At 40.5% G+C, this 21,800-nt stretch overlaps 2 protein-coding genes across 2 annotated transcripts; both read left to right on the top strand.

The window, feature by feature from the left end:
* Positions 1-1,511: 1,511 nt before the first annotated feature.
* Positions 1,512-10,635, top strand: sel1l (SEL1L adaptor subunit of SYVN1 ubiquitin ligase). Its single transcript, XM_085431524.1, has 21 exons — positions 1,512-2,071; positions 2,214-2,251; positions 2,515-2,704; positions 3,824-3,991; positions 4,712-4,817; positions 5,321-5,483; positions 5,604-5,657; positions 5,743-5,802; positions 5,895-5,976; positions 6,058-6,212; positions 6,738-6,794; positions 6,898-6,966; positions 7,313-7,390; positions 7,533-7,595; positions 7,827-7,914; positions 8,057-8,205; positions 8,369-8,534; positions 8,740-8,814; positions 9,646-9,818; positions 9,947-10,075; positions 10,225-10,635. The coding sequence occupies exons 1-21, from the start codon at positions 1,984-1,986 to the stop codon at positions 10,489-10,491; spliced, it is 2,418 nt and encodes an 805-aa protein (XP_085287650.1). The 5' UTR covers positions 1,512-1,983; the 3' UTR covers positions 10,492-10,635.
* A 1,694-nt stretch (positions 10,636-12,329) lies between these two features.
* LOC146691636 (phospholipase B1, membrane-associated) lies at positions 12,330-19,295 on the top strand. Its single transcript, XM_085433492.1, has 16 exons — positions 12,330-12,387; positions 12,666-12,730; positions 14,321-14,411; positions 14,540-14,598; positions 15,201-15,268; positions 15,444-15,487; positions 15,600-15,720; positions 15,836-15,887; positions 15,968-16,048; positions 16,149-16,214; positions 16,328-16,419; positions 16,507-16,588; positions 17,770-17,871; positions 18,081-18,176; positions 18,312-18,383; positions 18,843-19,295. The coding sequence occupies exons 1-16, from the start codon at positions 12,330-12,332 to the stop codon at positions 18,966-18,968; spliced, it is 1,275 nt and encodes a 424-aa protein (XP_085289618.1). The 3' UTR covers positions 18,969-19,295.
* The last annotated feature ends 2,505 nt before the right edge of the window (positions 19,296-21,800 follow it).

Raw genomic sequence — 21,800 nt, 5'->3', positions numbered from 1 at the left:
TTTAAGCCTAATCTTAAAAGTAGAGATAGTGTCTGTCTGGGAGCTGGTTCCAAAATAGAGGAGCCTGAAAGCTGAAGGTTCTCCCTCCCATTCTACTTTCAAACAGAACCAGAAGTAAGCCACCAGTCTGAAAACACAGAGGGTGATATGGAACTATGAGGTCTTTAAGATAAGATGGAGCCAGGTTATTCAAGACCTTGTATGTGAGGGGACAAATTTTAAATTCAATTCTTGATTTTACCGGGGAGCCAGAGAAAAAAGTCAGTGTGGGAGAAATATTCTAAGGAGACGTGTAGGAGAAATATGTTGTCTCTTTCTAATCCTTGTCAGTACTCTTGTAATGAATTACAATCCAGCCTAGATGTAATGAACGCATAAACAAGTTTTTCAGCGTCACATTGAGGAAGGATGTTCTTTTGAAACTTGCATAATGGCAGTTGATATGTGATAAGAGTTTTAAACCACTACACTATGAACGAAATATTAAAGCACAAATGCCAGTGCTTTACAGAAAGAAACCCACTAAAGTAACTAACCAGTATTTATGACGCAAGCTCCAAAAACAGCAGTTGCAAAGTGATTTAAAGAAAATAATCAAAGATAATGGCAAATGTAAAAGCAGGTTAAAAGAAAGCTAAATTTGCAAGGGATTTAAGACACTGAAAAAAACTTTGCACAATTATTAAAATGGAATAACGAGCAGCACAAACACAGGACTGATCGGATTAAAAACATTGATATAACTAAGAAGAAACAAGTAATACATTAATAAAAGACTTGATATTATCATATCACAGAAAGCACTTCTTATTGAATACAAACAAAAGCCAGAAAATGGCTTTAGGTATCTAATGGCATAGACCAAGCAAATGGACTGTAATGGATTAGTAAAACCAGTGGTTACTGCTTTAACCACAATTTTTAAAGTTGCCCAGAGTAGCAAAAGTAACAGGAATCAGTACTGACACTCTGCACAAGATACTCGAGAAAGGTAGAGCCTGAAGTATAAGGAATAACTATAGTTAGAGATTTAAAAAGAGATTTATTGACATAGCATGGCCTATGGTAGATTGATTGATTGATTGATTGATAACTGTCCCTGATTTTCCTCTTCTCCCTTATTCTTTCCCCGAGAGCAGTTTCTTTATTATTATTTTCCCCTTCAAGATGGATAATGTGTTTAAATAGTAAACATGGGATTACCCGGGAGCTGAAAACATTCAATGCCATAATGTCCGGGTTTTCCCTTTTTATTGTAGTTACATTCAGGTTTGCACATATTCACCTTCAGCACTTCAAAATGCATATTTTTATCCTAACTAATAGCATGTCCAAACAACACCCTCTACCTCCCAGATTATTATTATCTCCTTAAAGTGTTTTGGTGTCGTGGACAAGCCCCTAAACTGGAAACATAACTGTGTACGCATCCGATTCGCTGACATATCTTTGGCCCCTATTCATTGGCTACTGTCAATCTAGGCGCAATGTGATTGGTCGACTCACAAGAAAAGGAAGTGGCGATCAGTAGTGTGGGCTCAACGCTAAGTAGTATTTGGGTGGTGTATATCAAAGGGTAAAGCTACTGGCTTTCGTCCCTAAACGTGGATATTTTGAAGTGTCAAGAGGTACTCGTCATCCAGTTTTTGGGCCGAGCAGTTGAACAGCGGGCATATATTATTAACGCTGTCTTGCTAACCTTTGTTGCGGCTATGTAAAACTAGCTTGTTAGGTTTACGTCATTTCAGCAGGTGCTACTCTGCTAGCTTAGCTTCACATTGGGATCTATTAGCTTGTTAAACAGCTACAGTAGCTAAAATTAAACAAGCTGGCATCTAGAGGGAATACGGCTCAGACTAGTGTGTGACAGGGAGTTTACTTATGCTACTTCTCGTAGTGTGACCCGAGACTGCGACTGGATGTTTAGTAATAGAAATAGCAGTAGTCACAGCTAGCAGATTGTTAGCTTGTTAAATAACAACAATGGGCTATAAGAAGTGTTTGAAAACAGCAAGGAGACTTTATTTTTGGGGTATTCTCTTCATAGTGTTCAGCAAAGGAGTAACAGCTGGTGAGTATGAAATGCCGGTGGTGTTGTAACACTCACTATACGCGTGTCTTAAAGTGTCACAGCACCTGTTTTCGTCTATTACATTTCTTTGACTGAATCAAAACAACACATCTCTCACTGCTGCAACATTAATGCTTTTTAGATGAGGAGCAACACCAGGACGAAGCACCAGAGTTAAAGGTGTGTCATGGGCTCTTTGGTGCATGGTTAATGCTGATCATAGACTCATTTGCAAGCTGGTCTCTTGGGAGTTATATGTAACACACGATTTTGTATACGTGTTGCCTAGAAAAGTTAAAGTAAGAAGTCATTCAACTTAAAAAGAAATTGAACACACTGCTAACTTTGCAAATGAGCCTCATGCAAAGGCATTGTTTTTATATACAGCGTAATTTCCCTCCTTTAAGTAATCCTTTGTAATAACCTCCTGTTGATTTCTCCAGTCCTACCATGACCCAGACTCTGAAGAGGAAGATGTTCGATTATCACCAGAAATTGTGGCAGGTACTTCTATGACCACTGATCACTCCCATCCTGAAGAGGAAACACAGCCCCCTTCGGAGGGTCTAGAAGGAGAGGAGAAGGAGGACCTACCTGACCCACCTCCTCCCGTTGAGGAAAAACCTAAAGAGGGTAAGGTGTAAGATTTTAAAACATCCACACAACAAAGGCGTGAAAAACAATCACAATAAGTTGATTAACGTTTGAGATGTCAAAGTTGTTAAATACTTCCTGATGTTTTTACTGTTTTAATTATTAGAAATTTAGTTTTTAGCATCTCCTGCTATACCAGTGATGGCTTTGATATTCTAATCCCCACTTTTTACATTAGAAAATGTTATCAGTGTTTAAAAGTGTTTGCATGTTAAGAGCCCTCAGGATGGCCCAAAAATGGTCATGACTGCTGAATGTAGCTACTTTAATGGGCCGTTGAGCTATTTGGTATCTGATTATAACAGTGTAAAGAAGTGCGATTTCAGCTTGGGACTTGGAGCTTCAAATTTTATCGTTGATTGCTTTAAAGTGTTAAATGTTTTGTCAGAAGATAGTTCCCTATGCGTTCTTAAAATAAAGAGCCTAAGATGTTAGCATGCTACATGGAAGGAAAAGCTTAGTGATATATTTTAACGATGTCTAGTCTGAACCTATAAATCTTTCTTTTTGTAGTAGTGCCTCGTAGTGGTGTTATCACACGTCTCATGATCTCAGCATTGCAAACAAGCTCTTTCTTATGATTTTTTTCCTTTGTAAGCTTTGTTTAGTGTTTAACATGTTAACCTGTTTTCACTTTGCCTGACTCTGAGCTAAGCTGAGTGTGGTTTCAGGGTAGAGCCACATTTGATAAACGGTTAAACCCCCGTGAGACACTAAACAGCTTCTCGCACCTGTGGCTCCTCTTGCAGTGCAGTTACATCATTTCACTTGGGGATTGTTTGTAATTACCCTGCTAGCTCATTGCACAGTTGTATTACTGAACTTGTGTGAAGGAGATGTATTCAGATTAACGTAATTGCGTGTGTAAAGTTGCAACTCTATGGTAATTGTTTCAACTCCTCTGTCTCTTTGTTATTTTTCCACACCAAAGTTGATGGTGCAGCAAAAACCAAAAGATTTGAGAATATAAAGAAAAAAATGTATTTTCACTTAGACCTCAGGTCCACCAGTATTTTAAAGGAAAACAGCCAGAGTTTGTTTGTTTTCAATCAAGTAAATTTTATATATGGGTGTTTTTTGTTTTTTTTTTAAATACAGTTCCTGTGGTGAATGGAGGTACAGCCCATGGAGAACCCTGCATATTCCCCTTCCTCTTCCAGGAGACAGAGTACATAGAGTGTACCACTGACGGGCGGGGGGATGGACGGCTATGGTGTGCCACGACGTACGACTATGACCAGGATAAGAAATGGGGTTTCTGTGAGAGTGAGTTTCAAACTCAAAAACTCTAAAACCTTCACAAATGAAATATTGTGATTCATTTTAAAGCCAAAATGGAGTCACATTACGGCACTTTGGTATTAAATATATTGCATTGTACAGTACAGGTCCTGAGCCAGCCCTCATTTCATTATGTTTTGCTTCCAAGGAGCCAGACCTGCTTTTAATATTTAAAGTGATCTTGAGCAATAGTTTTTCAGGCTTTCTCAAGGTCTTTCAAATGTTTTCTTTGGACTCGGCTGGTTTTTCACTCATTTTCAGTCCAGCTCTTGTACCTGACCATTTTCAGAGGATTTTTTTGTTTTTGTTTTTCTTCCTATTTGGTTGTTTAGGCCACCAGATGAACCGATTTGTCTACACATAAGACACAACTCAGTAAAGAGCATGTTTTTTTTACTAGTAGTCTGTTGCAAAAATGCATAATTTGTTATTAGCCAAAAACTTAGCATATGTACACAATGTGCAGCATCAAAGGTCACTGTGACCTTAAATGTTTTTCCCCTAACACATGAATTCTTGTGTTAAACTGTCACTGATCATTCTTTGTTCTTCTCAGTAACAGTCTTGGTAGAACTAAACGACTACTGAAACCAGCCTGAAGATATTATTATGACTTTGTTTGCATAACTGCTACTGCTACCAACCTTTTGAAAACCTTTTATTTCCTCTAAACAGTCTGATTGGCTTCTCCTCTCTTTCCCTCAGCGGAGGAACAGGCACAGCAGAGGCTTCAGGCTGAGGAAGCAGAGAAGCAGTATCAGACTGTCCTGCGCATGCTAAACTCCACCACCAGGAAGACTCAGAAAAAAGAGTGAGTGGCTTACTTTTAGTTTATTTCTCTGGTAGTTGTCAGCCTAATTTTGACTCTTGAAGAAGAGTTATAGAAAGCATGTGGATTTGAAATCTTTTTTTAGATGAAGCAGAAACAGAAGCTTTCCAGTTTTTGCCCACACTCTGTTTTAAGATAAAAATCAGAAAAGGAACAAAAGTAAAGATGCTCTATTCAAATTGAAGATTTTGGCAAGGTTACATTTTTTTGCCAATTTTCTTTTTATTTGTTTAAGTTAAAATGCATATTCCCACTACTGCCTTCTGGTCATCTTTTTATTTCACAGACAAAATTTGATGTTATTTTACATGTCGATTGGGTTCAATGTCCATTTCTTGCGTGTTTTATTACCAGCCAGCGCTTGCGTGCCTTCCATTTGCACATCCTTATTTGCTTTAGCTATCACACTGTTTGTCATGTACACATTATTTTTATGTGAACGTGGATTCAATTTCGCTTGTGCCTACTCTGCTTATCTTTCTCAGATTATATGAAAAGCTGCTAAAAGTGGCAGAAAAAGGCCACCAGAAAGCCATGGAGAAGGTGGCGTATGCCATGCTGTTTGGAGATTACATGAACCAAAATATTACCAAGGCCAGAGAAATGTTTGAGAAGCTTGCCATGGAGGGCTCACCTAAAGCTCAGATGGTAATGATCTCGCTCATAATTATACACGTCTCTTGAGAAAAGTGTTGGAAGCCTGTTTGCAGGTTATTTGTGCTGAGAGGAGCAACTCTGTGACACTCTGCTCTGTTTACTTTTCTTCAGGCTCTTGGATTTCTGTATGCAGCAGGGCTCGGAGTTAACTCAAGTCAAGCTAAGGTACGTCTATGCTCTGTAGATTTGTCTTACAGTATATGGGTTTGTCAGTAGTTACTTATGTTCTGCCATGTTCTCTGTTTTTCAGGCCTTGGTTTACTACACCTTTGGTGCACTGGGTGGAAACCTGCTCGCTCACATGATTCTGGTAAGCAGATTTTTCTGTCAGTGAAGAAATGCTGCAGTCATGCTATTTGTATACTTTAATAAAAATTACACTTCCTTATATTGTTTTATTAGGGCTACAGGTACTGGGGAGGGGTGGGTGTTCCCCAAAGCTGTGAGTCAGCACTAACGCATTATAGGCTTGTAGCAAATCAGGGTAAGTGTTTTGCGTTATTATATTCTAGTGCAGTAATAGTTCTTGCTGGGCTAATAACACTCTTTCCTCTGCCAACTTTAGTGGCCAGCGATGTTTCCCTGACAGGAGGCTCAGCGGTGCAGAGGATCAGACTGCTCGATGAGGTGGAGAACCCGGGATCTACCAGCGGGATGTTGGAGGAAGACCTCATCCAGTACTACCAGTTTCTAGCGGAGAAAGGGGACGTCCAAGCTCAGGTAAAGTGGTCAAATTTTTAAAAAATAATTTATTGCTGGTATTGGGAGCTAATGTGACCTTTCCTTTGACATACCTGAGCCAGTGGTTGATTGAACACGCAGTCAAAATGTTTGTAATGTGTTTATTTGTGTCAGTTTAGAAATCGTTCTCGTTACACGTGTTTGGCAAAGAAAACATTTGAATTTGTGATCAGCTTCACTGTTCTGCCTTTTGTGAAAGCTCCTGACTGTGGGGAATTAACAAACTACACAATATAGTTGCATGTCCACACATTTTTATTATTATTATTTCTTTATTTATATGGCATTTTTGCTTTTTCTTGTGGGCAGGAATGGGAAGTAGCTTGAATGGATGGCACTAATTTACTTTATTGTATAAGAACTGAAATCTGGGTCAGACTTGGATTATGCATGTTATGTAATGTCTAAATGTGAAAGGGCTACATAATGTGTCATTGCTGGGTAGTATCAGTCTGAAGCCTTGTTGTAGTTTTTATTTGATTACTAATTGAATGTTTTACTTAGGTGGGCCTGGGTCAGCTGCACTTACATGGAGGACGTGGAGTAGAACAGAATCACCAGGTATCTTTGTCATAGATTTCGCTCACTGTATTTTATTTATTTGTTTTGCTTATTTTGTGAGTTTTCTCTGTCAAATGCATTTATGCTGCTTTCTGTCCAACAGAGGGCATATGACTACTTCAACCAGGCAGCCAATGCAGGCAACACACATGCTATGGCTTTTCTTGGAAAGGTGGGTGAGATGGAGGCTCACTCACTTCACTGTTATGTCACCTTTTTTTTTCTTCTTTTTTTAAACAGATATTTCTTTCTTTTCTTTCTTTTTATAAAATTTTCCATTCATCACCTTGTTAATTTCATTTCTTATAAGAGCAGTTTTTTTTTCTTTTTTCTTTTTTGCTTTTAATGCCATATTTTCCATCTATTTAACACTGTGTTGTGTTGACCTTAGAGACAGTTTGGTTATAGAGACTTTTTAGAATAAAACCAGCTTGGCATTGATGTTTTCACAGAGGGCAGTGTATTTGTGTTTAAGGTATAAAATTTAGCTTTTATGTCTGTGACTGTCTGTTCCTCAGATGTATTCAGAAGGCAGTGAGTTTCTCCCTCAGAATAATGAGACTGCCTTGCAGTACTTCAAGAAGGCTTCTGACCTGGTAAGGATAACGCTGTAGACTAAACTGGGTAATTTATTCACTCTGAGCTTGCTCACTCACTCACAGCTGAATTCTGTTACCCTTTCTTTAAATATTAACATGCAGTAATCGTTTTTACATATTCATTTACTTTTTTTTCCAGGGTAATCCGGTGGGACAGAGTGGGTTGGGGATGGCCTATCTTTATGGTAGAGGTGTGCCAGTGGTAAGATATTTTATTTATATATTTTTTTAAGCGTGTCTCATATCTTTTGATGGGATCTGTACATATAGATAAGATCTCACCTTCACTTTTAGGCACTTGGAGTTGAAATAAAGTTTTATATAAACAACAAAGAAAAACAGTTTTATATAACAGGCTTTTATTTTGATGGCAAGCTGTCAGAGTGTCTCTCCTGCTGAAGCAGCTATTGAAAAGTTGTGTGTTTGTCTCCAGAACTACGAGCTGGCCCTCAAATACTTCCAGAAGGCAGCAGAGCAGGGCTGGGTGGATGGACAACTCCAGCTGGGCACCATGTATTACAGTGAGTTTTACAGCTCAGTGTGTCCTTCAGTGTCTCACTGCATTCTTTCATAGTTTTCCTCTCGCCCGCTGTCTGTTTAGGAGTCCTCAGTCTTCGCTCTTCTTCACATAATAACATTTTTGTTCCTATTCTTGTTCCCCAGATGGCATTGGCGTGAAGCGTGACTATAAGCAGGCTCTTAAATTCTTCAACCTGGCCTCACAGGCTGGGCACATCCTGGCCTTCTACAACTTGGCCCAGATGCATGCTACTGGTACTGGTGTGATGCGTTCCTGCCACACCGCTGTAGAGGTTAGTCCACCCTAAATCTGCTGCTTCTTTCACTGTTAAGAGATTGTCTCTCCAACTTGGTGTCTCCTCAAACATTTATCGATTAACAGCAGTGGCTTTTATCTGCACTTTCAATACAAATTGGAGATGTGTATCACACTGTGTGTCTGTGTCCTGTTTGCAGCTTTTCAAAAATGTGTGTGAGCGTGGTCGCTGGTCAGAGCGCCTGATGACAGCGTACGGTAGCTTTAAGGAGGGTGACATGGACGCTGCGCTGGTTCAGTATCTGCTGCTGGCTGAGCAGGGCTACGAGGTGGCTCAGAGCAACGTGGCCTTCATTCTGGATCAGAGTAAGAAAAACCAAGACATTAGTATTTAACCATGGTAGTGCAGGCTTTTAGCAGTTAATTTATGTGCACCACTTGCAATATTATAGCCATGTTTAAATGCTAGTGTCATGATCCTGCTACGCTCTTTACCTTTGTTAGAGAGAGATTCAGGTCTCATTTTAAATGTTTTAATTTTTCATGTGTTTGTGTGAATTATGCCACACAGAAGGGGCAAGGATCTTCAGTGAGAATGAGACCTACCCTCGTGCATTGCTCCACTGGACAAGAGCTGCAGCGCAAGGTGAGTTTAAACAAGCTCCGTCTCCTCGTCAGTGTGAACAGTGTGTGCGCCGGAGCAGTAGAGTCAAAGTGCACTGCAAGTTTAGGGAAATGCGTCATGATGTTTAGCTTGGGAACGTATTGCTTATTGCACATTTCACTTGATTGAACTGTGATGCTGTGTAGACACTGGCTGTGAGCACAGCTGCAGCTGCTCTGCTTGGCTGTGCTGTGCTGTGTGAAACAGTTATTAGTCAAACTTTGGCTCCTTTTGTGGTTGAATTTGTGCTGCTGTGGATGTCTAACTCCTGCTAGCTGAGCACAGTTCTGTTACCAAAGAAAGTCTCATTGCGCTGTACAGAATTTGACCCCACTGTGGTTTTATCAGGTGTAACCAACGTGGTACCAAAACTCCACATCCTTTCAGAAATGGAGACATTTCACTACAATGCTCAGCCAGCACAACCAGCTCAATTTACAGCACACACACACCACTGCACATAGTTTGTGTTGCACTTATTATCAACAAGCGTGTCACAGCCAACAACCTTAATAACAAAAGCCATGGCAACAGTGAGCATCACAGCTCCAGTGTGTCTCATGCATCCTCCATAGCTATATATTATCTAAGTGCAGTGGAACAGGCTAATGCCTGAGCAGCCATAGCTGCTGAGGGTGCACTGATTCTCTCTGGGGTCACATGCATCGTAATTTATGATAATCGAGCTCAGCCTGTCTTTGTGTATCAGTGTGAGATACTGAGTGGTGAACACTAAGCTGGTTCACAGAAGATTTCTAGCCGTGACTGTTTGCATATAAAACCAAATCTTACACATGTAATTGTCCTTGTAAGGTTACACCGTGGCAAGGATAAAACTGGGAGACTATCATTTCTATGGCTACGGAACGGACGTGGACTACGAGACGGCTGTCATTCACTATAGGTTGGCATCTGAGCAGCAGCACAGCGCACAGGCCATGTTTAACTTGGGTTACATGCATGAGAAAGGCCTGGGTATCAAACAGGTGAGCACTCACTAAACATCACCTGGCTCTCAACATGTCACAAATTTGCGCTTTGTCATTTAGCAAAGTCAGTGTGGTTGTTAATTTGATTTCTAATTCTGAAATTTTCCATGTTTTTTTTGCTGCAGGACATCCACCTAGCCAAACGGTTTTATGACATGGCTGCTGAGGCCAGTCCTGACGCCCAGGTTCCAGTTTTTCTAGCTCTGTGCAAACTGGGCCTGATTTATGCTCTCCAGTACCTGCAGGATCTTAATGTGAGTATTTCCTCCTGAATTCACAAGCTGTCATGCTAACCGTATGGTTTTCAGTAACACGTCTTGTACTTCAGATAGTTTCAGAGATTCTTCATTAGAAAGAAAAATGATGTTTCTTTTTCCTCCTTGTTGGTTGCGACTTCTCGCAGTTGAAGGAGCTGATTTCTCAGGTGGATCTGGACCAGCTGCTGGGCCCAGAGTGGGATCTCTACCTCATGACGGTCATCGCCCTACTGCTAGGCACAGTCATCGCCTACCGACAGCGCCAACACCAAATCATAGTGCCACCTCGCCCACCTGCCCCAGCGCCTCCTCCCAGGCCGCCTCAGGAACAGCCACAGGCCCAGGCCGAGCCCCAGGCTCAGGAAGAAACACCAGAGCAGGGCCCGGCCCAGGAAGAGGAGGAGCAGCACTGAGAGGGAGATAGACGGAGTGAGGGTGGTGAAAGATGGACAAGAGGCTCACTGCATGGAGCACCAGTAGCTGAATACCTGCTACTTTGAGCACCTCGCCCACTCTGCCTGTTCCCCGCCATGTGTGTGTGGGTTTTTTTTTTTTTTTTTTTTAAAGGCTTGATGATGGCTGCTGAACTGTTCAGTCTCACCTCTTTCTTCCTTTAAAATATGCTGGTCTTCTGCTGAAACCGACACATTGTGGGTGTTAATGGACAACACTGCAGTAGAGAGTGTTTGGACTTGGTACTTTTTGACTCAGGATACTGCCAGACGTTCCCCCCTTGTCCTCAACATGGAATTAGTCTTGTGGTTGCCAGATCAAAAGCATTACGAACTCAACTGAGAAAATTACACTCGTTAGACAGCTTCATTCCCAATTTTGTTCAGTATTTAAAAAAAGTCTGGGTGGAAAATGTGAAGTAAAATCATTTTCATTTCTAGCGCTGGTCTACTTGGTAAAAGAAAGTCCTGGTTCTCTGCATGTCTTCTCTGATCTCCTTGCAGACTTTTAGTTTAGCCTTTTTTTTGAGCTAACTGATGAGTGAACAAATTTTGCATTCCTTTATGCTTTGCAGTTTTGCATTCATTAGTTATTTTGGGTGACATGTTGTCAGATCAATAAGTGCTAAATATACTAAAACTATGCTGAGTCATCAGTACAAGAACAATAGTTTGGGAAGTTCTCACTGACAGAAAAGCTGGGCTGTGAAGTAGGTGATGTTTGCTGATGCACACGGGGATTAAAATGTGTACAGAAACATCAAAGTTAATTTAAAAAGCAAGCGAGAGGAATTTAAACTTTTTTGGAAGTTGTACACTACAGTATGTGTACATTTTTTTTCCAACACTGTTCTTTGATTTAATTATTGTTGCTGGTTTTGAAAGGCAGCTTAGTATTTTTTTTTTTTTTAAATGCCAACTGTTATCTGGAGCAGCCTTAAAGATAGCAACAACTTAAACCTTGCATTGTTTCTACAGTAGAGGAAGTGGATCACATTTCGTTTTTTTTTTTTTCCCTTTTGTTTTGTTCTAAAACTTCAGCTGTCGTGACAATTTCCACCCCCTCACCAAACGTCCAAGTTGGAAATCTGCCTACACTTCTGAGATCAGACGGACATGAATCCGAGGCTGCGCTGAAAAGCAAACGAAGCCACGGTTAGACCATGCAGCATTTCTGGAACCAAGATCTGAAATTTCATTTTGTTTTTTATTTTTGTTTTTTCACTTCATTTGTTTTTTTTTTCTCATTTGTTCACTTCCACAAAATGTACTAAAGTTAGTGTTTAACTGCCAATAGATATGCATGATTGAACCCCAGAAGGAGAGCGTAGTGTTGTTTGCAGGATGATTAGAAATAAGTCCAAACTGTTTCCTGCTTTCACATCGGCACCCACATAACTCACAATTGGTGTGAAATAAAACACTGGGCAAAGTTACAGAGAAGAATTTTTCTTTTCTTTTTTTCTTCTTCTTTTTTTTTTTTAACCATTAAAACGCGTTTATAAATTTAATAAATGATATATGGATATTTCAAAGATGTTCTGAATGTTTGATTGCCGAAATGCTTGGATCGATGATCATTTCGGATAAGTGGCTTGTGCCCTGCTTGGCTTTAAATGTCTGACATAACACTGCAATGTTGCTGACATTGATCAGCAGCGAGAGCGGCCGCTTCTCATTGGACCTGTTGGTTGTCGCTCAGCCATTGAGGCTGAGACAAAGTGACAATGCTGTGAAAACTGAGGGTCGCATTGTGCAGTGTGTAGGGGTGACCCATTGACTGGTCCATACGCGATACTATGGGGTGGCTTTGGATCGCTGTGGCAACGTGTGTGCTCGCGTCCTGCTCTGTCAAAGGTAAGTGCTAGAACAAGCAGGAAGGCACCTCCCACGTGAGGCTGTGTGCCTATATTTATTGTAACAACAGCCTCTGAAACGGGGCCCTCCCTTTTATTATTTATTTTTTTAATGGATTGTTTGGGTTTATATCAACCATCTGTTTTTATAGATATACACCAAGGCCAAAGTCAAGACCAAAAACCTTTGAACTAGGGCTTATTTAGCTGATTAAAGATGAGCTTTATCAGTGGCTTATAAAGTGGTTTGAAAAGTTTCAGTTAATGATCCCTTTAAAGGAAATGACTGGTGGTTGGAGTATGAAGAGGGGATTCGGCACTACAGCAAGGAGGCCCTCAATAAGGTACTGTTTCACCTATGTTTATCACTGAGGGTTTATTTTGTTGTTAGACACAAAGTTTAAATTTTGGTCGTCATTTAAACAGCAAAAAGCCTTCGTTGACAGGCTTATTAAAAAGACAAAAAACAATATATAGCAATTGTTAACCGTTCTCTTAAAAGTAGGTTATCATCGTGTCACACCAGACTAACCACATGGCCCAGCAGGCATCCTGAACTTGTGCACAGCTAACGCATCAAAGACAGTGAAACAATGATCGATCAATAAAAACGCAGTCCGACAAGGTACTGAAGATGAGGTTTCCACGGTAGCAGTGAAAGTTATGTTCAGGTTTGCCTACTGTAATCTACAACAGAATCTTAATGCACAAACACTGTGCTCTGCTGGATTAAATATTTTTATATTTATTTTATTTAGAAAGAGGGACAATACATATTAATGAACATTTTAACAAATGTAAATATGCCAGATTATAGCCTTGGGCTAATTTCCATCTGCAGACCCTCTGGCAGGTTGGTGTTACACACAAGTTAGTAAAAACATACAGAGACACTATTTACAGATCATGTGACAAGGACAAAAACAGTGATCACATCATAATATAATTTAAGCTTTGCCTGATCTTACTGTCAGTTATTTAGTTGCTATTATCCTGTTTGTTTGTTTTTCAGACTTGCTATGCTGTAAAATGTATTAAAGTACCACAATACCAATGCTCCCAAAAAATCAATCTGGGTTTGACGGTTGCCAGGAGTCCTTGTATGACTGCATTGTGTCAAGTGTAAAGTTTGGTAGAGGGGGATTATGGTGTGGGGTTGTTTTTCAGGAGTTGCACTTGGCCCCTTAGCACCAGTGGAAGGAACTCTTAATGCTTCCACATCCCAACTTTGTGGGAACAGTTTGGGTTTGACCCCTTCCTATTCCAACATAACTGCTCATCAGTGCACAAAACAAGGTCCATAAAGACATGGATGAGCGAGTTTGGTGTGAAAGAACTTGACTGGCCTGCACAGAGTCCTGACCTCAACCTAATAGAACACCTTTGGGATGAATTGGAGTGGAGACTGTGAGTCGGGTCTTCTTGTCTGACCTTACAAATGCACTTCTAAAAGAATGCTCAAAATTTACCATAAACACTCCTAAACCTTGTGGAAAGCATTCCCACGAGAGCTGAAGCTGTTATAGCGTCAAAGTGTGGGCTGACGTCATATTAAACCCTATGGGTTAGGAATGGGATGTCATGCAAGTTCACATGCGCATGAACGTGGATGAGCAAATACTTATGGCAATATAATGTATCTAAAACGTTCTAATGCAATAAGATTTTTTTGAAGATTTTAAAGTTGATTTTTTTAAAGATTTTTGCACATGAGCTTCCCTTTTTTCTCCACAAATGCATCAACATATACAGTATTAAACTTACGCAACTGTTTAAGACATTTATAGCAGTTTATTCCGATGTAGGAAGACGCTCAAAAAAGAAGAAAACAATTGTCAGTCCCTGAAGACAAACTTTTGTCATTATAAGGACTCATAAGGAAACATAACTGGTCTCGATGTGACAGCGAGGCTTCTCTCTTTTTACTTATTTAGGAGTTTCCAGAGAAAACCCGGCCAGTGAGCTTCAAGCATCCTGTGTTCCAGTGCTCAGACATGAGTCCTTCTCCCTCTGTCCCCTCCTCAGGTCTGTCCAGGTGTCACCTGCTGACCTCAAATCTTGTGTTGTTCAAGAGTTTGAACTAACGCTCTTTTTCTCTTTCTTTCCCTCTCTACCTTCCCTCTATCCACCCCTCCTTCCACCCTTTTGTCTAGTTGAATTTGTGAAGGCCGCAGATATCAAAGTCATCGCCGCCTTGGGGGATTCTCTGACAGTAGGTGTTATATGTTGTTTGCTGCTTCCTCTGCTGTGCCGATGATACAGTGTAACGTCGACCAAAAATAGACTCGCTCTGACCGTTGATTCATTCATTTTGCATACTCGCTTAGTCCTGCTGAGCAGAAGGCAGCTGCAATCATGAGAAGAGCTAAAACGCTTACAGTGATGGATAAAGACTGAGTGCAAATGAGATGGAAATAAACTTTAAACTGCATTACTAACCAAATGTTGCACCAACGGAAGAGCAGTCAGCTTAGTTATTATCTCTTTTTGTGCTTTTATGAGAACGGCACATCTTCATAATCTAAGAGAAGATGCCCAAATTGCAGCCCTTTAATGGGGACCTGTTATCATCTCCTCTATATTTGTATTCTTAGACTCTTTGTGTATCGTTGCATGACTCACAGTTTATAATAGTTCTCATCCCGAGCCTTGATTCGGCAGCGTTGCACGTATACGGCAGAGAATTTGGAAAGGCATAATAGGATCCGTTTAAATTAGAGTGACAAACCACCCACACAAACACTTACTCATAAAACTGCTTTTCTTCTGTTCCTTGGCTCCTGATCTCTCTATGCTGTGCCCCTTCTTTTCCAGACGGCTATCGGCGCCAACGCCACTACTGTCCTCGGCATTCCCATTGAGTTTCGTCACGTGTCATGGAGGTGCCTGTCACAAATCTCGCACAAATAACAATCAGGATGATGTGAAGCAGACTGATCTCATATCAGGAACATGTTAGAAACTGTATTCCCCCATGAGAGTGTCAGTCTGTAAGAAACAAGGTTAAACTGACATTAACAGTTCTGCTGCTGGTATTGCTTTCCTTTCTGCTTGCAGCATTGGAGGCTATGGGACATATCAAGATGTCATTACTTTGGCAAGTAAGCTGTCACTGCTGTGTCCGAGCTGTTTCTTAACTGTATCGTTCCATGAAACTCACAACGAGAAAAGTCCAGCTCATTTTCTTTACCTGTTTGACGCTGTCATTTTTAGATATCATCAAGCTGTTTAACCCCAGTCTGCTTGGAGCTTCTCCTGGAAAGACAGTTCATGGGATGCAGGCTCATATCAGTGAAACGGGCTTCAACTTGGCCGTAACTGGACACAACACCTTGTAAGACCTTCGCTTACTTTTGTGTTGCCTAATCTAACAAATTATATTCTTCTACAAAAATAACTGAGCTGTGACCTAATTCACTTTAGGAAACATGTTATTCTTTATTTTGTAGCAATCTCCCCGGTCAGACGAGACATTTGATAGACACACTGAGAGGTTACGAGGTAAAGCGAGGCCTTGTTTTCTCAGTAATGATACAGCACAGGGATGGGAGAGGTAACGGGACTGTCGTCTCTTCCTTTAGGGTCTCAACTTTGAAGAGGACTGGAAGCTTTTGACTATTCTCATGGGCATGAATGACATCTGTGATTACTGCAAAGATAAAGTCTGTCTTGGTCTCTTATCTTTAATTCAATAGAAAATCTCTCTCTATATATGGAATATTGCCTCTTCTATTACCTCTGATGAATCTCCTCTACTTCCAGGCTCTTTTTTCAGTAGATAACTTCATCCACTATATGACTGTCTCGTTGGAAATGCTTATGAATGAGGTAAAGTCGAAGATAAACGAAATCAGGCTTAGCCCTGGATTTACTGTCTGCTGAGACTGAGGGTCAGTGCTGTGCTGAATCACCACAGTGCAGGTCTTCATGCTGTGCTTCAGGTTCCCCGTATGATTGTGAACGTGGTTCAGATCCTCCCCATGCAGACTTTGAGGGAGGTGCAGAAGCCCACCCCAGGGTGTTTGCTCCAGCGGTGATCACTCTCTTTCTCTCTCAGAACAAGTTAAACTCTGGCTTGATTGACACTTCTTGAACTTTTTACTTTTTGACTTTGTTTTAGGTCTTTCTGCTCGTGCCTGATAGAGCCAGTAGCCAGATCTCCTGAACTCCGGGAGCTGGTGGAGGTCAATCTGGAATTCCAGGTGCACTTTACTTCTTTCATGTTATAAGATTATGTATTATATAAGGAAAGATGGTACAGGAGATAAATTCTTCTTTCATTTGGTTGCCACATTAGAAGGAATATGGACTCTTTTTTGATCCCTCTATGCATCATAAAAAAAATCCCATGTTTTTTAGGAACAACGTGTTCATTCTGTACAGCAGACTCTGAATGTTAGGCTGCACAAACAAGCTCGTCTGTAAAACACCTGCAGAATCTTGAACTGCACACTCTGTTGTATGTAAGAGCTATCGGAGATGAGATTTCTAGGTCAGTATATGAGGAAAAACCGCCATAAATATACATGCACTGCTTAAAAATGTTTTAATCAGAGTATAGCATCAAGTCAGCTAAAAGTAACAGAGAGGGTTGTTAAACAGTTTCAGCTGCTTTAGTGTTAATGAAATTAACGAAAGGTGCTCTAGAGGGACAACAAAGAGACACAACTCCCAAAACAGCAATGGTTTTACAGTGGAGGTCACTCCTCATCTTTTCTTCCTGTGTTTTCACTAGTTTAGCATTTGACTAGGGTCAGTGTAACTACTGGTACATAAGGTGATACCTGAACCCTGCAGAGGTTGCACAGGCAGTTTCCTGTGTCTCCCAGCAGAGTCTCAAGAGCACGGAGGAGATTCCAGGAGACAGGCAGTTACAGGACTGGTATCTCCTCCTTTGTGCAAAGAGGAAGAGGATGGTGTGGATGGCAGTGACCAAACAATCATAAACAGACTTCATCTTCAAACAGATGTCCTCTGTGCTCACTGCCTGGCACTATAGAGCCCATTTGCCATAGAATACCAAAACTGCCTTGTTAAACATGCACTAATTTGTATAAATATCTAATTTACAGAGTGCAGAGAAATGTATTTTAAACATTTGTTTTCTACCAGCCTGAAAGAAGAACTATTTTGGAAGGAAACAAAGCTTAAAGAAATGCCCATTAAAATGCATTTTGACTGTATCTTCCATAATAATTTGCCTTGTCATTGTCCCAAATGATAACTCACTTTAATGTGCAAACAGGGTACATTGCACCCAAAACATTATATGCTGATTTCATGTTCGCAGCTCTCACTGTAATTTGTGTGTTTGCTGTTATTGTAACAGCACAAGCGAGGAGAATGGGAGACAAATTGATTCTCACGCTGCTTTCATCTGCAGAAAAGACTCGAGAAGCTGCTGTACAGCGACCGCTTCTTCAGGGACGACTTCGCCGTTGTTCTCCAGCCCTTTTTGAAGAACGCGGACCCGCCCCGCCTCCCGGTAATCCATCTCACGCCTATCAGTGTGACATAAGTGTCTGCTTTCAGACCAATCGGTGCGAAGCATCACGCGGCGATGACTGACTCATCAGTGATCCCCAGTGTGACAGCTGTAGCATTTTGGCTGAGAAACTCACGAGTCATGTTTCACCAACAATGCTGTCCATCACTAAAACTATACCGCAGTGTATTTTGTGTCTCTCTGAGCAGAACGGGAAGATCGATATGACTTTCTTCACTCACGACTGCTTCCACTTTACCATAAAGGGACATGAGGAGCTGGCCAAGGGACTGTGGAACAACATGGTGAACAATAAGTTGTATTTGATTTAAAGGCACAAGAGGCTAAAGGTCAATGAGTCATTCAGGGTTTATTGTGTAGGATTCACATGAATGTGAACTGTGTAATTGTTCAAATACACATGTCTGCTTCTCTCATAGTTTCAGCCCGAGGGAGAAAAGACGATTGTGAGCAGCTTCTCTGACCCCATCACTCTCATCTGTCCGCCTATGGTAAGATTAGCTTTCCATATTTGACAACTTTGTTTGGCCTGATTGGTCTAAAGAATTGAATATTAACTAAACGTTCCTCCAGTGAAATTAGGTTTCAGAAAGTGTTTTAAAATGTTTGTTTAAAAGTCTGTTGATTCAAGGAAGTTTAGCGCTGTGGAACCTTTTTTTTCTCCATTTGTTATGATTCCTGTGCTTTAGATGCTTCTCAAAACACTCTGTTACTGCTTTGTCATGCTGCTGTGCATATAAATGACACTGCATTAAAATAAATGAGTGCTTGGTGAAATAAAAATGAATTTTAGTTCACCAGCAACTCAGAGCTGTTTGAAAGACTGGGAAAGAGGCTACGGTGCGTCACGCTTCTCAAAACGCTCTGCAGTACTGCATTATTTGTGTTGTGATAAATCTTAATTCAATATCTGATTTTTACAGTTATTATATTACATATCATATACGTAGGAACACCCATATATCTTCACTCGACCGATCGCAGCCAAGTCAGACCAACCTACCCTCCAGACTGACGCTCCATCACCAGCAGTCATCTTCCTGCTGCTCCTCCTGGCACAGTTTGGAGTTATGTAGCTTTTAATTCCTTTTCCCGACGCAAAACACACAGAGGGCGAAAGGAGTTTTTTAGCCATTCACCAGCATGGAGGAAATGACTGCAAACTGACAGATTTGACAACAAACAATCATTGCAATCATGCAGCCGAAATATCTGAATCTCAGAGGATGTTGGAGATGGACGAGATGAGGATAGGGGAGCTTCAGATGGTTGGGGGTTGTCTCTATAATATTGCCAGATTTTTACTAAATAAAGTGCCTGGAGATGACTGGTGTTGTGAACTGTTCTTCAAAGTGAACTGAACTGAGAAATGTGACTTTCTAATAGACCCTTTTACAGTTTTTAATTGAGATTTAAATAACTTTTCCTGCGCTAAAGACGATATACCAGTTAGACCGCATGCCTGGTAGTGGGATGTTTCTGTTTCTCCCCCATTTGGGGAGCAGACTTAGAGCATATATGTATTTTTAATAAAAAGTTTGCTTTGTACAAATTGCAAATGTTGTAATTAACAAAGCATGACGACCTACTTTTGGTTCGTGTGACTTTTATACATTCATACATAAAATATTAACGACTTTGCCTCTTTAAAAACTTCTGGGCCTTTTTTTTAAAAAAAGTTTTCAGACTCATTAATTTACTCAGATTTACCTTTTTAAAAAACAAAACTTTTTTATGCTTGTTTGTTTCTGCACGCTTACTCACGCAGAGGGACCTTGGCAATGTGCCTCGATCAGCTCAGTGAAAAAAAAAATGATTTAAACATGAAAATTTGTCATTCATATCATCTGCTGTAGATTTCCCCAGACAGCTCTGACTTCTCAAACAGGGGAAGATTTAGTCACAGGTCCGCTCCTCAGATCTCCAGGCAGCTGCTGGCCCACTTTCACTGCTCCATCCTCCGGTGCCTGAAATATTATTATTATTCTTCACTAAAAGAGGGAAAGCAAACCATCAGTCATTGCACTGAACAAAAAAAAAAAAAAACGACAACAAAAAAACACTAAGTGTTGCTCATGCTGCTGGGTGCTGAGCAGTGGAGTCATTATCTTTTACCCGCAAAATGTCAGCGGTTGGCGTCAGTAGCTGAGGTGTAATCATCCAGTGCAGATGGCTGTATTGTACTCTCTGGTTAAACAGAGCCTACAATACAGAATTCACCGACTCCATTGAATCAGTGTGATTACAAAGGCAGGTGGAAACTATATTAAGGCAATCTCAGGTTACTTTAATGTGCTCAGAAATAGCAATTTACCTCCAGAATGGAAAGGAAAAGCATATGATATGTACTCAGTGTGGTGCAGCTGGGTTGTATAAGTATATCATGTGTCATATATGTAGGAACAATCATATTTGCATGGGGAAAGCCTCCCTTTTCTAACGTTTTCTTATAATAAAACGCATAACCCTTGAGTTTAGAAAGGTAATTATTTGTAATCACCTAACATGTATTTTTTCCCAAACTCTTTCAAATTTATTTGCTTTGTGCCAGTTTACTTTGTTGCTTCTTGGATGCTTCTCTTTGACGAATTTCAGTTAGTGCTTGTAGCTTTCAGATTTCATTATAACCCTTTTATTGTATTCAAAGGAAACAGTCTTCATGTTTAAACAAAGCCGTCGGCACTTTACGCGGGACAAATATGGATCCTCTGGTCTAGCTCTGATGCAGATTGGCCTTTATTGTTTCTCTGAATGCATAATGAGATCTTTGGGATGTCGGTGAATGTGAAACTGCAAACAGTCCAAACGCCCCCTCCCACTTTAGAAACCTCTGCTCTGTTTGTTTTTTAATGAACATGTCAGTAACAAGATGAAAATGACCTCATGAGGACATGCACATCCGGAAGTTTTAGAATTTTCCAGTGTGCATGTCTGCTCCTTATAAATGGAGACAAAATGCTGGTACTGTTTCTGCAGTTTTAATGTATCATCATTTAATGTCAGATCTCAGGAGGCTCAGGGAAAAGGTCTTATTAAAATTCAAAGGGAGAAAAAAACAATAATAAAGCTTCACTTGGTGCAGGGTTGCCAATTCTGACACTTCTGATGTGACAAGACCGCTGGTCAGGAGGTGAATCAGACACAGATCACACACCCACCGCCTCCAACATCACAAACAACCCCCAACTCTATTTGCTCCATCGTATCTTTCGCACGCTGAAACGTCTGTAAAAAATCCAGCCCTGAAGATGTTTTCTCTGAGTTTTTTCCACACCTGCAGCTTTCATACAGCAGCGGGATCCATCAACGAGCTTTTCCAAGGTGAGAGAGTTGTGTGCATTTAGGCGGGTGGCACAACAGATGGAACTATTTGTGACTATTAATAGGGATATTTTTATTTTACTCTTAGTAAAAGCCTGATGGGTTTACTGAAATCAAAAAAATACATTTCTCTCATGTCATGTTTTTAATTAATTTGTTATCAGTAAAATGTGGCAAAAAGGAAATTTAAAGTAAAAAATTAGTTATTGTAATTAGATAAATCATCACTACCCATTTCAGTGTTGTTATTGGTTACACGGGTGGCAGATTTGGTCTAATTACCTAAATTAATTGGGGTGCTATTTGGGACCTTATTTACAGGCTTCACTGTGTTCTAATTATAATCATCCTTTAGGAAGGGCATTGGTATAAAATATATTTTGGCAAATATTTATGCAGATCAGGATAATTGCATACAGATTGGTCAACGCACATTGCTCCACTGTGGCAAGCCATTAAAGGAGCAGAAACAAGAAGGAGATGACAGAAGAACAGATGAAAACAAATTGCAGTCATAAGTAATTGTGGGGACTTTCAGTGTGGCTGATGTAGGTTGGGAGGGGCAATAAAACAAACAGAGATTTGGT

Source organism: Copadichromis virginalis, linkage group LG15 (assembly GCF_057382275.1).
Source record: "Copadichromis virginalis isolate Kocher_CV1m ecotype Utaka linkage group LG15, C_Virginalis_male_GT1.1, whole genome shotgun sequence".
Lineage (NCBI taxonomy): Eukaryota > Metazoa > Chordata > Actinopteri > Cichliformes > Cichlidae > Copadichromis > Copadichromis virginalis.
This window is presented reverse-complemented; position numbering and strand designations above follow the sequence as displayed.

Coding starts and splice junctions, on each gene's coding strand:
- LOC146691636 (XM_085433492.1), top strand. CDS start 12,330: ATGGGGTGGCTTTGGATCGCTGTGGCAACGTGTGTGCTCGCGTCCTGC. Junction 14,412..14,539: donor TCCCTCTGTCCCCTCCTCAG/GTCTGTCCAGGT, acceptor CCTTTTGTCTAG/TTGAATTTGTGAAGGCCGCA. Junction 15,888..15,967: donor ACACACTGAGAGGTTACGAG/GTAAAGCGAGGC, acceptor CTCTTCCTTTAG/GGTCTCAACTTTGAAGAGGA.
- sel1l (XM_085431524.1), top strand. CDS start 1,984: ATGGGCTATAAGAAGTGTTTGAAAACAGCAAGGAGACTTTATTTTTGG. Junction 6,213..6,737: donor AAGGGGACGTCCAAGCTCAG/GTAAAGTGGTCA, acceptor TGTTTTACTTAG/GTGGGCCTGGGTCAGCTGCA. Junction 9,819..9,946: donor AAGGCCTGGGTATCAAACAG/GTGAGCACTCAC, acceptor TTTTTGCTGCAG/GACATCCACCTAGCCAAACG.